Here is a 13,754-nt window from a genome sequence, read left to right on the forward strand (position 1 = left end):
AGTGGGTTTGAAAATGAAGGATATTTTCTCCTTTATATATAATGCTTGAGTTATCTTTAAAGTTTGTAAAATATTATTGAAAATTAATTTTAATGTATGTATGTTAAAAAGAAGTTAAACAAGAGTAAATTTTTAAAAAAAGATGTGTTAGAACTTATTGATTTTAGAAATTATTTTTTTAAAAAGATTAATGTTTCAAAATTTAGAAAAAGTATTTTTTTCCTTTAGGGTTAAAAAGTTTGAAAGAATATATTAAATTTTATTAATATAAATTATGACAATCTATAACTATTAATGAGAAAATAGTAATATATATTGTTTCCCACAGCAAGGAAAAGCAGAGATTGTTAAATTGATTCTTTTATCCAAAGAAAATATTTAATTTTGTTTCTATTTGGAAACTGCTTCCGAACTGTGCGCTTGTGATGGGAAAAAATGAAATTTTGCTTTTGCTTTTGTTGATTAGACAGATTTGTTAGTATAGAAATGGCCAGCATATTGTATAAAAGTAAAAAGTTGAGATTATAATGTTATTATCTTTTACTGTGCCAAACAGTATTAGAAGTCAACACTTTTTCTCTCTCTTTCCACCCCACATTTTCCTTTTTTCCTTCCCCTAGTTTTCCATTACTTTTTATTTTCCTTTGTATCTTGTATCTTGATAAAATTAGTAAAATTTGATATATGAAGACAGGTCAACTAATTCTATTTATTATAAAGTTATATTAACAAAATCTTGCAAATCTAAAAGTACTTCTCTTTCCCTCCATTCCAAATAGAGAGAATCTCTTCTGAGCCTCTTGCTCTGCCCACATTCCTGCTGTAGGCCAGGTTGCATTTACTTCCATTGATTGTTCTTGTTGCTCTATCTTCCTCATATTATTCCCACATATCATTTATCACGTGAATGAATGTGTTAAAAAATTGTTGTTTTCAAACAAACAAATCCCTATTCCAATAACAGAGTAAAAAAAATGAAAAAGAGGAGGAAATTTTAAAGGCTGAAGCAAATGATTAGATAGCAAAAAGTCAGATTCCCTCAAAGCTCTCCAATATTTTTAAGAAGCCGTTATATCTTACAATCATAGGTGAGAAAGCTGATCAGAATTAATCAGAACCAATATTTCACATGTATGAAAAGTTAAATCATTACATATTATCCAATAATATATATTTATGTTACAAAATGATAGATTCCTATTGTATTCTAGAAAAGGCTTTTCAGCAATAATAACTATTCGATAGAGGAACTACTTATCCAATGAGAGATTTTTTTTGAAATCTTGAGATGAAAATTAATAATTAAAATATTAGATAATTAATATGTAATGATACTTTGAAAACTAAAATAGCTGACTAACAATATATTCAATTAAAATATTTGTTAAGCTCCTTATTTGGCCCTGATGGTTTAGTATAGTTTAGAATGCAGAATTATTTTACATTATATCCCTAATTACTTCAAGCGTACTTCAAGTGTGAATAAATGGGAAATATTAGTTCAACAAAAAATATTAAATGACTGAAAAGTGACTTATGACCAGTTTTCACACTTACAACTATTGCAGTATCCCATGGTGACATAATCAGAATTCAGGTACTTGGCAACTGGTATGTATTTATAAAGTTGCATGTCACAGGTTGTGGCTGTGGGCAGTCAGCCTGCAATACTGCATTCTAACCACTGTGCCACCACAGCTCTTATTAATTAACCTTAACACTCTTTTTTTTTATTGAAAATTTTTTAAAAGTTTTACAAAAAACAAAAAAACAACAACAAAAAATAAAACAATCCTCCCCCAAACCCTCCCCCTCCATCCCCCCCCCCGAGCTTCCCAGAGCTGGATATAGGCTTAATTAAAATTTTAAAAATTCTAAAAAAAATTAATCAACTTATAAGGTAATTAACAATAATATATATATAACAATAAAAACATAAGCATTAAAAAATACTTAGAAAAGAAAGAAAAAAAAGAAAAAAGAAATAAAGGAAAAGAAAAGAAAGAAAGAATACAATCTATAAAATATCAAATTTAAATACAAGTTATGAAAAAGCTAAATGGTATTTTTTTATAGCGAATTTGTATTGTATGAAATTTATCCATTTTTCCCATACGGCAAAAAATTTCTCTTGTGATTGCTCCTTTAAAAAAGCCGAAATCTTTGCCATTTCCGCCAGATAAGAAACTTTAAAAAACCACTCTTGCAAGGTAGGCAAAGATTCCTTCTTCCAATATTGCCCTACTAACAGCCTTGCGGCTGTAATTAAATTTAACATCAATATAATCTCTTTAGTATCACAATCAGTAACAATACCTAACAAAAATAATTGTGGGGTAAATTTTACCCTCCTTCTAAAAATTCTTTGAATATTCCACCATATCTTAATCCAAAAAGCTTTTATATTTTTACACGACCACCAGATATGATAGTAAGTAGCATCCAAACATCCACATCTCCAACATTTAGGCTGTAAGTCAGGATACATACGAGACATTTTTTGTGGATCAAGGTGCCATCTATAAAACATTTTATAAAAATTCTCCCTTAAGTTCTGGGCTTGCGTAAATTTAACATTTCTCACCCAGATAATTTCCCAGGTGTCCAATAGAACTGGTTCACCAAAATTTTGTGCCCATTTAATCATACAATCTTTGATTAATTCTGATTCTGAATCCAGTTCCACTAGAACCCCGTAAATTCTCTTAATATGAGTTCGCCTTTGATCTTTTACTTGTTTAAAGAGATTCTCATCTTCTCTGAGCAAGCCTGTATTGCTATCCATCTTCCATCTATCCACTATTTGTCTATATTGAAACCATGAATAGGTAATATTTTCATGTACTAAATCTTCCAAAGATTTTAAGTGCCAATTTTGACCATAAAACCACAGCATCATAATATAATTTCAAATTCGGTACCTTGAGTCCACCTCTCTCACGGAAGTCCTGCAAAATTTTGAGCTTTACCCTTGGTTTCTTCCCTGCCCAAATAAATTTATTAATACCTTTCTGCCATTCATTTAAATTAACCTCATTCTTTAAAATGGGTAACATTTGAAACAAAAAAAGAAATTTTGGTAAAACATTCATTTTAATCACTGCAATTCTTCCCATAAGAGATAACTGTAACTCCTCCCAATTCTTCAAGTCTTTCTGTACCCTGACCCACAGCCTTTCATAATTATATTTATACAATTTTGCATTAGAAACAGACAGAGTAACCCCCAAATATTTTATCTTATCAACAACCTCAAAGTCAGTCAAATTAACCCAAATCTGCTTATCCAGATTAGTCATATTTTTAGGTAATATTTTAGTCTTATTGTTATTAATTTTAAAACCCGAAACCCGTCCATATTGATAAATCAATTGTAATAACTTTACTACAGAATAGGTAGGTTGAGACAAAGTAACCACCAAGTCATCTGCAAAAGCTCTTAACTTATATTCTTTTTTGTTTACTTCTATTCCTTTTATTTCCTGCGACTCTCGAATTTTAATCAGCAAAATTTCCAATGTTAAAACAAACAATAACGGTGACAATGGACATCCCTGTCTTGTACCTTTTTCTATTGCAAAAACCTCTGACAAGCCCCCATTAACAATAATTTGTGCTGTTTGTTTTTGATATATAGAACCAAAAGCTTGTAATATTTTTTCTCCAAAGTTCATCTCCTCAATTACTCTTAACATAAACTGCCAATTCAATTGGTCAAAAGCTTTTTCAGCATCTAAAAATATCAGCCCAGCAGAAATTTGGTTATTTTTATCTAAATATTCTAATAAATTAATAACTTGTCTAACATTATTTTTCATATACCTACCAGTTATAAAACCCGATTGATCCTTATGTATAAGCTGATGCAAAACCCTCATAAGCCTATTCGCTAAAATTTTTGTAAAAATCTTATAATCTACATTTAAGAGGGATATAGGCCTATAATTCTTTGGTAACGTAAGATCTTGATCCTCTTTTGGAATCAAGGATATAAAAGCACTGCGCCATGACGGAGGAATCTCTGAACCCTGTAATATGTTATTAAAAAGCTCACATAAAGGTTGGGTCATCTCTTCTACTAAGGTTTTGTAATAAATGGATGTCAAACCATCCGTACCCGGCACTTTACCTAGTTTTAATTGTTTAATAACTGTCACAATTTCCTCATTAGTAATTAAATCATTAATTTCTTGTTTCTGATCTTCTGTTAATTTAGGAAAATTAGCCTCACTTAGATAATTATTTATATCTAAAATTTGTACATTAGTACTCTTATATAATTTTTGATAATAATCTAAAAAAGATTTTTTAATCAACTCCTTCTGATACACTAATTTGCCATTATAATTTATTTTATCTATAGTTCTCTGTCTTGTTTCTTTCTTAATTGATAGGCCAACCATCTCCCTGGTTTATTAGCATTACAAAATGTATTTTGTTTCATAAACAGTAAGTTAGTTGCAGTTTGATCAGCCATCAGCATATTAAATTGTGTTTTTAACAACTTTATAGATTCTTTAATCTTTTCATCTGTAGGATTTAGAATCAGAGATTTTTCTTTTAATTTAATCTCATCTTCCAATTCCTTACGTTTCTGGATCTGCTTTTGTCTATGGACATTATTCATTTTTATCAGAATCCCATAAATAAACACATAAAAGCTTTACCTGCATCCCATACCATTGATGTTGATGTTCCCTTATGCATATTTAAAGCAAAATAATCCTTTAAACACTCCTTTAATTTTTGAACATTCCTTTCTTGTCTAAATAAGTTCTCATTCACCCTCCAGGATCTCCTCTCCTCTTTTTCATGAACTAGTTCCATCCAGACTGGACTATGATCCGTCAATGACCTAAGAAAGCTTTTTACATTCTTTACCCTGTTATATAAATCAGTTGTAATCAGGAAAAAGTCAATTCTTGAAAAAGATTGATGTCTATCTGAAAAAAAGGTAAAGTCTCTCTCCTCTTGGTTACGTTCACGCCAGTAATCCCTCAGCTCCCAGTCCTCTTTCAGATCAAAAAAAGCTTTGGGTAATTTAGTCTGTTTAAAAAAAATGGAAGAACCTTTTTTGTCCCTTTGTGTATCTAAAACACCATTCCAATCTCCCATTAATATCCTGTTGTTGGTTTGGTGCATACAGTCCCACTATAAGTATTTTCTTACCATATAAACCCAGTTCAATCATAACATATCTTCCTTGAAGATCTGATTCTACCAGACAAACTGGTAGATTTTGCTTAACATAAATAACCACACCCCCTTTTTTCCCAGGGGCAGGAGATACAAAGTGAGATCCCAAACGAGCATTGACTAAATATTTTTGATCTTTAAGTTGAATATGAGTTTCCTGCAAACAAATAATGTCATTATTATGTTGCTTTAAATAGTAAAAGATTTTCTTTCTTTTCTGGGGGGAATTAAGGCCGTTAACATTCCAGGTCAGGAACTTTGCCATCTCCCTTAACCAAAAGCCTGGAGAAGACTGCCTGAAGCTCTGCCATTGAGGAATGTGTTGCAGAACTCTTGGGTCTTGCTCCTCCCACTGGCATTGAGACACTTTCATGAGAAGATTCTTTAACCTTAACACTCTTAATATTGCCTATTAATGTCATGTAAGGGTTATAATGGAGACATATGCATGTAGACTTACAGACATGTATGCAGATACTTATTATAGATTATTATTATTTAAAAATTAAAAATTGAACAGCTGCGACCATCATACATTTTTTAAACAAATAATTGTCACATAATTAATTAATTAGTTAAGAAAAGCAACATAGTTTTCCGCATTTATCTTGCCTGTATCAGAGTCCTTACCTGTTGTTTCAGTGCTTCCAAAGATTCAAATTCTAGCCTTTCCAATTTTATCTGAATATCTTGGGGTTTGTCAGCAATCACATAAGACATAAGAAACTTCACTGCTAGGGCTAAATGCTGAAAAAAAAAGTAGATAAATAAAATAGCATTCAGGGTGAGATCTTAGTATCTTGATGTTGTGCTGACATATTCACTCTTTAGTTCAACAGCTAATAATAAGCATAACTGAACCATCATAATTTGAAGAACCATGTTTCTGAACTACTTGTAGAAAAAAGAAAAAATTATCTATGGCAGATTCCTCTGGATATTCATATAGAAGTCTATATACATTATTTTCTTCTATTCAATTGATCTGTTCAATTGGAGACTGCCTGGATAAGTCCTTGCAATTTTCTTGGCAAGGCTTTTAACAGAAATAGTTTGCCTTTTCCTCCTTCCCAGGGCTGAGAAAGTGACCAGCCCAAAGTTACCCAGCTGTCTTTGGGATTAAGGTAGAATTAGAACTCACACACTCCCAGGTTTTATCCTTAACCAGTACATCAAACTGGCTCTGAAATAATGTAATTATTTTTAATAAATAATAAATTTGCTCAATTAGACTGCGATGATAGCAAAGTTTTCATATAAGGGCAGAAAATTCCAAATAATTATTTTACAATTGTAGTTTTAAAAGCAGACAACTTTTAAAGTATATGTATTCAAAATCAAATTATAAAAATCTGGCATTGTAGAGCTGGCTTGTGGGTTCAAGCTGCATGAAATACAATTCATATATGTCAAGGATTTTGAGCTTTCATTTCCCTTTACCATTGCCAGAATATAAAGTAAGATAAATACAAGATAAATGGTGTAATGATACTATGGAAGTATTATGAATAATTATAGTATAAATAAATTCTCAACAAATAACACTAGATGGCAAACAATATTAAATAAAAACAATTGCAAACATTAATATTCATAGTGGCTAAGAAAACTTTATAGCCAACAGATGTGAATGAGGTTCTTTCATACTCTCAGCCCCCAAACCAGGAGAAAATTCAGGTCCATCCTAATCCCAGCTATAGCATTTAAAAGAATGAATGTAAGAATATAGAACACTTTGTAATTCTCAGTAGTTTCTCCACTACCATTAGTTGTTTTTAACTCTAATGTTTCCTGATAACTGGATGAAATCCTATTCTAATTCGGATTACAATAAAGGAAAATACAAAAATACATACTTCCCTACAATAAGTATGTATTTCTCAAAATGTTTAAAACAGGAACATCACTAGAGCTGTCATGGAATTCAGAAGTAACAAATTCACAAGTAAATCTATTAGGATTTAATTTAAACATTTTAAAAGTCTATAGAAACAAACTAACAGGATTAGTATTGCATGTCAACTGAGTAAATATGTATTCAGTCTCTGAAATATACATTGTATCTGAAATATACTTATATGATTAAATTAGGAGATGGTATCAGGAAAAGACAAGATTTGATCCTTCATCTCAACAATGCCTTCATCTCAACAATGCTATTTTTAAAAGTAAAGCTCTCCATTTCTGGAAAGCAGAGAAGAAAACCAAAGCTTTCTGTTGCTTGGAAAGTTGAGAGATTTGGTTTCTTTCATAAAGAAAAATGAAGTTCTCCATAAACTTGGAAAGCTTTTAAAAGCAAAGCTCTCTGTTGCTTGGAAAATGACAGCTACCTGTGGGATCCCAACCTCAGAGAAGCAAAGCAACCTCTCTGTGGCTGGGATTCCACAAGTGACTGTCATTTTTCAACCAGTGCTTCCGTGATCATGCTGCACAGTTACAAACTCCTTAGTTGTTATGCTGCATGGGTCGCTGGGTTCGCAGCTGCACTCAGAAAAATACAGCCACTTGTGGGATTGTGCCATTTGGCCTAGCAACTGTAACAGCCTCCTTTTCTCTCCTACTTCCTGGGTGCTTTGAAAGATAAATGTATGATTGTGACAAGGGTGGAGAGGAGGTCCAAGCTGATCTTGAGGGACAAGAAGAAGAACATGGGATATATCAAGGGGTAGGGGAAAGGCCTTGGGAGGCGTGAGGCAGGTGGGCTTGTGCCTGCACTAGGATCCTAGAGTCTCCCCTGCCTGGGGGACCACATGTTTACTTACAGCCATCCTGAAGTCCAACTGTAATGAATAGACTTCACTATGGTCATAACTCAAGGATTATCTGTATCTCTGGACCCATTCTCAGTTTTTTATTCTGGATTGAGTTCTTTAACAGCCTGGTTCTCAAACAAGGCATGTATGTAATTGTTCAGTAATCAGCTTGCCTTTGTGTATGACTACTTGTATTTTCCAGTAAATTGTTTAAAATCAAGTCAGCATATGAATATTTAGTGTGAACTGGGACTTTAAGCATGTAAACTGTGTATGCAATCTGAATTTCTAATTATACTACAAATAGTACTTGTAGTATAAGTAGCTTATTTAGATCATGTAACAATTGTTGGAAAATGTGTGCATTTTGTAACTGATGGAGAATGTGTTCCTATATATTTGTTGTTGTTGTTGTTGTTATTGTTGTTGTTGTTGCTGTTGTTATTATTATTATTATTACTGCTGAAGTCATAAATAGATGCAATATCCATTTTTACTGACCTGCTGATAATTTTCAGATTTAAATGTTTGAAAAAAACCCAACAGTATTCCAGGGGAAAATTAATATGTGAAATATCATCTGCCTCAAAGGACACCACACATAACCAATCATTGAGCCAATGCTTTATATTGAATGCCACATTGTCAACTATTATTTGAACCCAACCATTTTTGTTTTAGGAAGAAATATAACAAATACCCAAATGCTCATCTATTAACGTTTGATACCAGACATCTCTTATTCCATGCTTCTCTATTACCTTGGATATCTAATTTAGTGTATTCTTACAACAATTTTATTGCAGACTTGCTAAACCCTTTAATGCTAGAAACAGCCAAAATACTTATGTTTACCAGTCTACACTTTCATATCAGCAAGTATTTTAAGGGAAAACACTGCACTTTGAGGCAAATAGTACACTGTTGCTCTTCAAACAACAAAAAAATCCTTTTTTAACCTTATCAAATTTTCTACATTTTATCCTGTGCTAGGTCTGCCAACAAAAGAAATGCTTTGCCAATTTCATCTTCAATGTTAATTAGTATGACTGGATGAATTAAACATACTGCAAATTGTCTTTCTCTATTCACTAATGGAATGAGAAAGGAAATCCTACATTTGTAACTGGTATCAAACATGCTAATTCCAGGAAGGCCCATGAAGACAAGTTCCAGGAAAAAAAAATGCTTTTCTAAATAATTTCCTGAATAAAAAAAGAAAGGGGGATGCATAAAATTTTAATATAATGCATTCAACTTCTAAAAATATTGTAAGAATGTATAGAGAAAACATTTCACAGATTTTTTTGCCTGAAAGTTGTAAGATAGTTAGAAAAAGGACAGAAAAACAAAACAAAACCTTTTGACAAAACAAGAAAGTATAAAAAGAGGAAAACATAAAACTATTTGAAGTAGGAAACTTATCAGCTACAAAATCAGTTTCATTAATTAAAATAATTCTATAGGAATACTGATGGTGCATCAGTGCAGGAGCAAGGTCCTTCAGCACATAGTTATTACAAGGTCTCCAGTATAATAAAAGATAGGCAAGACTAAAGTATAATAGAATAGATATTATAGTTAACATTAAATATGGCTTTCTTTTTCAGAGAAAACTTCTCATGTTTATTTTTCACCTATAGTTCTATCTCAAAATGAACTAGTGGAATGATACAGAGATACAGGTAAAGAACAGAGAAGGCTGAAACTAATGGTAACAGGAAGAAGCAGTTATTAACTGCTGTTGCCAGAACCCATATTCTAAGGGGGCTCTTTTCTATCTTTCACTCATATTCTAATCCAGTGATGGCGAACCTTTTAGAGATCAAATGCCTAAATTGCAACCCAAACCCCACTTATTTATCGTCAGGTGCCGGATGGGCATGGCCCACGGGGTAGGCGTGGCCAACTGGGTAGGCATGGCCTACTGGGTGGACGTGGCCGGCATGGGCATGGCCTATTGGGTGGGCGTGGCCAGCTCGACGTCACTCGTGTTAGGGGCACTTGTGCGGGCCTGGGCAGGACTGGGATGGAGCTGAGGGTCTCCAGTGGGAGGGGTGGGACCGGGGCGAGCACTGAAGCATGGTCCACTGAAGGAGCCTCACTGAACTCAGGCCATGCAGGGGCCCCTGGTTGGTGGTATGGATGGTGGCGGGAGACCTGGGCAGTGGAGGTCAAACGCCCAGCCCGGTCCTTGAGCTCCCACGGCACCAGGACCCCCCAGCCCTGCCTACCCTAGCCGCACTTCCCCGAGGGAGCGCCCAGCTGTGTTTACCTCCTCAAGGCTACTGCTTCTGTGCTTGCTCTCCTTGGCCAGGTTGCTCATGGTGGGTGCAGGAGGGCAAAGTGTGTGGGTCAGAGGGAGGCCACTCCTTCTCCATGCAAGGAGACCTGGCTTTGTAATCAAAGCATCCTTAGCAATAGGATGGGAAACCACCAGGGGATGGCAAAAGGGCAACAGGGCTGCTGGTGGCCAAGTGCTAAGGCAGGACTTCCCTCAGACCCTCCCTCCCTCTTATTCCAATCTCCCTCCCTCCTTCCTCCCTCTTTTTCATTCCCATCTTCTTCCTTTTTTCCTTCCCTTTCTTTCTTCCTGTTTCCCTCCCCTCTTTCCTTCCTTCCTTCCCTCCCTCTCTCTGTGCCCAGAAAGGGACGAGGAGAGGGGGAGAGGTTGGCAGCGCTTCTCTCAAAGAGTGTTGGAAGAGACCTTTGAGGTCTTTAGTCCAAGCCCCTGCTCAAGCAGGTGACGTATATCATTCCAGACAATGGAATATCCAATCTCTACTTAAAAGCCTCCAGTGATGGAGCAGCCACAACTTCTGAAGGGAAGCCTTTTCACTGGTTAGTTGTTTTCACAAGTTCTTAGTTCTAGGCTGGTTTTCTTCTTGATTAGTTTCCATCTATTATTGCCTTCTGATGCTTTGGAAAATAAGTTGACCACATCTTCCCTGTGGCAGCCTTCAAATATTAGAACATTGCTATCATGTCACCACCCCTAGTTCTTTTCACTAAGCTAGACACACCCAATTCCCAAAAACATTTGTCATATGTTTTAGCCTCCAGCCCCCTAATCATCTATGTTTACCACCCATTTAGACCAGATGCTCCCCCTGGTTTGGTTTATAGAACAGTGGCCATGAACAGAGCCTTCTCAGAGACAGCACCCCAATTATAGAACTTTCTTCCAAGGAAAATATGAACAGTGCATCCCTTCCCTGTTTAGAGGCAACTTCAAACACTGTTCAGCCAGGCATAGGTAGAACAACACCACATTTTATGGTCAAACAGCACTAAGTAAATTATATTAATATTTTTCTTTCTTAAAATACACATTTTTAATATTGTTTGAAGCAGTGCTGGTGATGCTTTACAATAGCTGTCTTTGAGAGTTTTTTTGTAAACCATCCTGGATTTCTCAGAAACATTTAATTTCAAATTAGATGTTGATTTAATAAATTAGGCAGAAGAAACAAATATTTAAATACATCTAAATCCCACAGACCTACTGTCTCCTAGGCACATACTGCGGAGAAAATAAGGCATTGCATTTCTAGCCAGCATAGCCACAGGATTATGGGAACTGTGGTCCATGACACCCAAAAGATATTAGTTTGGGTAAGGCTGGATTAAATTATAAAAGAGCAGATGAGAGGAAGTAGAAGCAAGAAACATTTTCCACACCTCTGACAAAATAATTGGGGGGGGGAGTTGACTCTTAATTTCCCATTCAATCCAAAGAGTTCTATGACTTTAGGGAGGGGAGGTGACAAGAATAGACCACAGCCAATCTGTGAGTTTGCTCTCTCGCCTGCCTGCACATCACCTCCCAGATGCAGCACCTGGCTCCAAGCCATCTCCCCAGAAGTCCTTTGCATATAATTCCATATATTTCTTTCGGGCCTCTCACTTTTCTGAGAATCGCAACGTGACTAACCTGACCCCCCAAATGGCCTCACCTTCTCGCTGGCCTTCTGCAAACTGCCTGCATCTAGTTTTGTCATCTTGCTTCTCTTTGCTGCCAGTGGCCATGGCTTTTCCATGCAGGGGTGGGGAAAGAGAAGCACTCACAGTCTGTGATGCCAGGCTGTGCGCCATGGAGGTGCTGGTGGTGGGGGCGGTACTCATCTAAACTTCGTGTTGGCCATCCAGAATATGGTCAGTTTTAGATCCTCGGGGCTGCCCTGGAGGGGGATCGAAAGAAGGGGCCCGGCCCGCCCGCCGCCTAGTCTGTGGAATGAAAGGCAGGGAGATGGGAGAGCACGGAGGCACAAGCCTGGTGTCGCCCTCTCTGCCACATGGTAGGGCTGGAGAGGAGAGTGCAGCATTCATATCGGATAAAGAAACGCAGCATGGAACTGCTGGCAGATCCACTTCTTTAAGTTTACTTACTCTGCAATGCTTTCCTTTCCCCACACTTTCGCTTCCCTGCTAGCTCAATCTCTCTTTCTCTCTCCCTCCCCCACAAAAAACTCCCTTTCTCCCCCTTCTTGCCCTTTTCCTCCAGCTGCACCTGAACGAAATGGGAGGAGGTAAAAAAAAGAGAAGGGGGGAGAAAGGGGGAGACTCCCCTTTTTTATAACACCTTGACTTCCTTCTCGTCTCCTCCTGGCTCTCTCTCTCTCTCTCTCTCTCTCTCTCTCTCTCTCTCTCACACACACACACACACACACACACACATCACACACACACACAAACACACACCCCTTTCCTGCTTTCTCCTCCTCACCCTTTCTCTCCGGCCACCACACATTGCCAGCCGCCAGCAGTTCCAGGCTGCAGCTCTCCATGACTGCTGCATTCCCCTTTTTGGCCCTACAATGTGGGGGAGAGGGCAAATGGGAGCTGGCAGATGCTCAGCTTATGCCACTGTGCGGTCCCATCTCCGTGCCTTTCATCCCACAGGCCAGGTGTGCCCTGGGGCACTAGGCTTACAGAATGCCAAGGCCCAAGTGAGGAAAGGTGTGGTGCAGCAGAACTGGACGAGGAGAGGCCTGGCAAACTTGGGAATGGCCGGGTGTGATGGGCGAGGCTGTTAGGGGTGGGATGGGATGGGATGGGGTGAGGCAAATGAGCTGCAGCTGCTGCTGCAAACCATCAGTCCAGCCCCAGAGCGCTTGCCGTTTCCTGTGCGTGCCCAACCGGGTTGGGGTGGGCCAGGGCTGGGGCAGTGGGGGCCAGTCCCTTGCCATTTCTGGGACAGCCCCGGGGGGGCAAACTTGGGCCCTCCCCGGCCCAGCACCTGCTGCTTTGGTGGCTCTGTAGGCAGAGCTGCAAAGTTCTCTGTCAAAGAACTTCACAGCGCTGCCTACAGAGCCACCAAAGCTACAGCTAAATGGGCAGGTGAGAGGGGCACCTGCCCCACTTGTTCCATGGCTGCATTGCAGGGGCATTGGGCGCAATACTTGAGGTGGCAATCAAATATGCCACACTGAAATCGGCCGTTTGCTGCCTCCTGAGCAATGCAACTGCCATGAGGCCGCAGAACAAGTGGGGCAGGTTCCCCCCTCACCGCCCCCTTTAGTACAGCTTTGGTGGCTCTATAGGCAGAGTTGTGAAGTTCTCTGACAAAGAAGAGAACTTCGCTGTTCTGCCTACAGAGCCACCAAAGCAGCAGGTGAAGCGCCACAGGCTCGAGGAAGGGCTGGCTTGGCATGGGAAGGGCACATGCCCTACCCTCCTGCCACTATGCAGGGTAAGGTTACCACCCCCGCCCCTACCCAGATGCCCTTGCCTCTCCCAAGTGTTTTTTTACTAACCTGCCTTTCAGCTGCATTCTGTATCTCCATTTGCTTCTCAGCCTTCGCT

The 13,754-nt window shown here is 37.8% G+C and overlaps 1 protein-coding gene across 1 annotated transcript in view; it reads right to left on the reverse strand.

Moving 5' to 3' along the window:
* Positions 1-13,754, reverse strand: part of ANO10 (anoctamin 10) — an 80,503-nt gene that overhangs the window by 32,452 nt on the left and 34,297 nt on the right. Inside the window, exon 12 of the mRNA XM_039336293.1 lies at positions 5,827-5,943. Coding sequence (XP_039192227.1) covers positions 5,827-5,943 — 117 coding nt within the window. The remainder of the gene's footprint in view (positions 1-5,826; positions 5,944-13,754) is intronic.

This window comes from Crotalus tigris, unplaced genomic scaffold, assembly GCF_016545835.1.
Source record: "Crotalus tigris isolate CLP2741 ecotype Arizona unplaced genomic scaffold, ASM1654583v1 scf7180000017666.27876245, whole genome shotgun sequence".
NCBI classification, from domain to species: domain Eukaryota; kingdom Metazoa; phylum Chordata; class Lepidosauria; order Squamata; family Viperidae; genus Crotalus; species Crotalus tigris.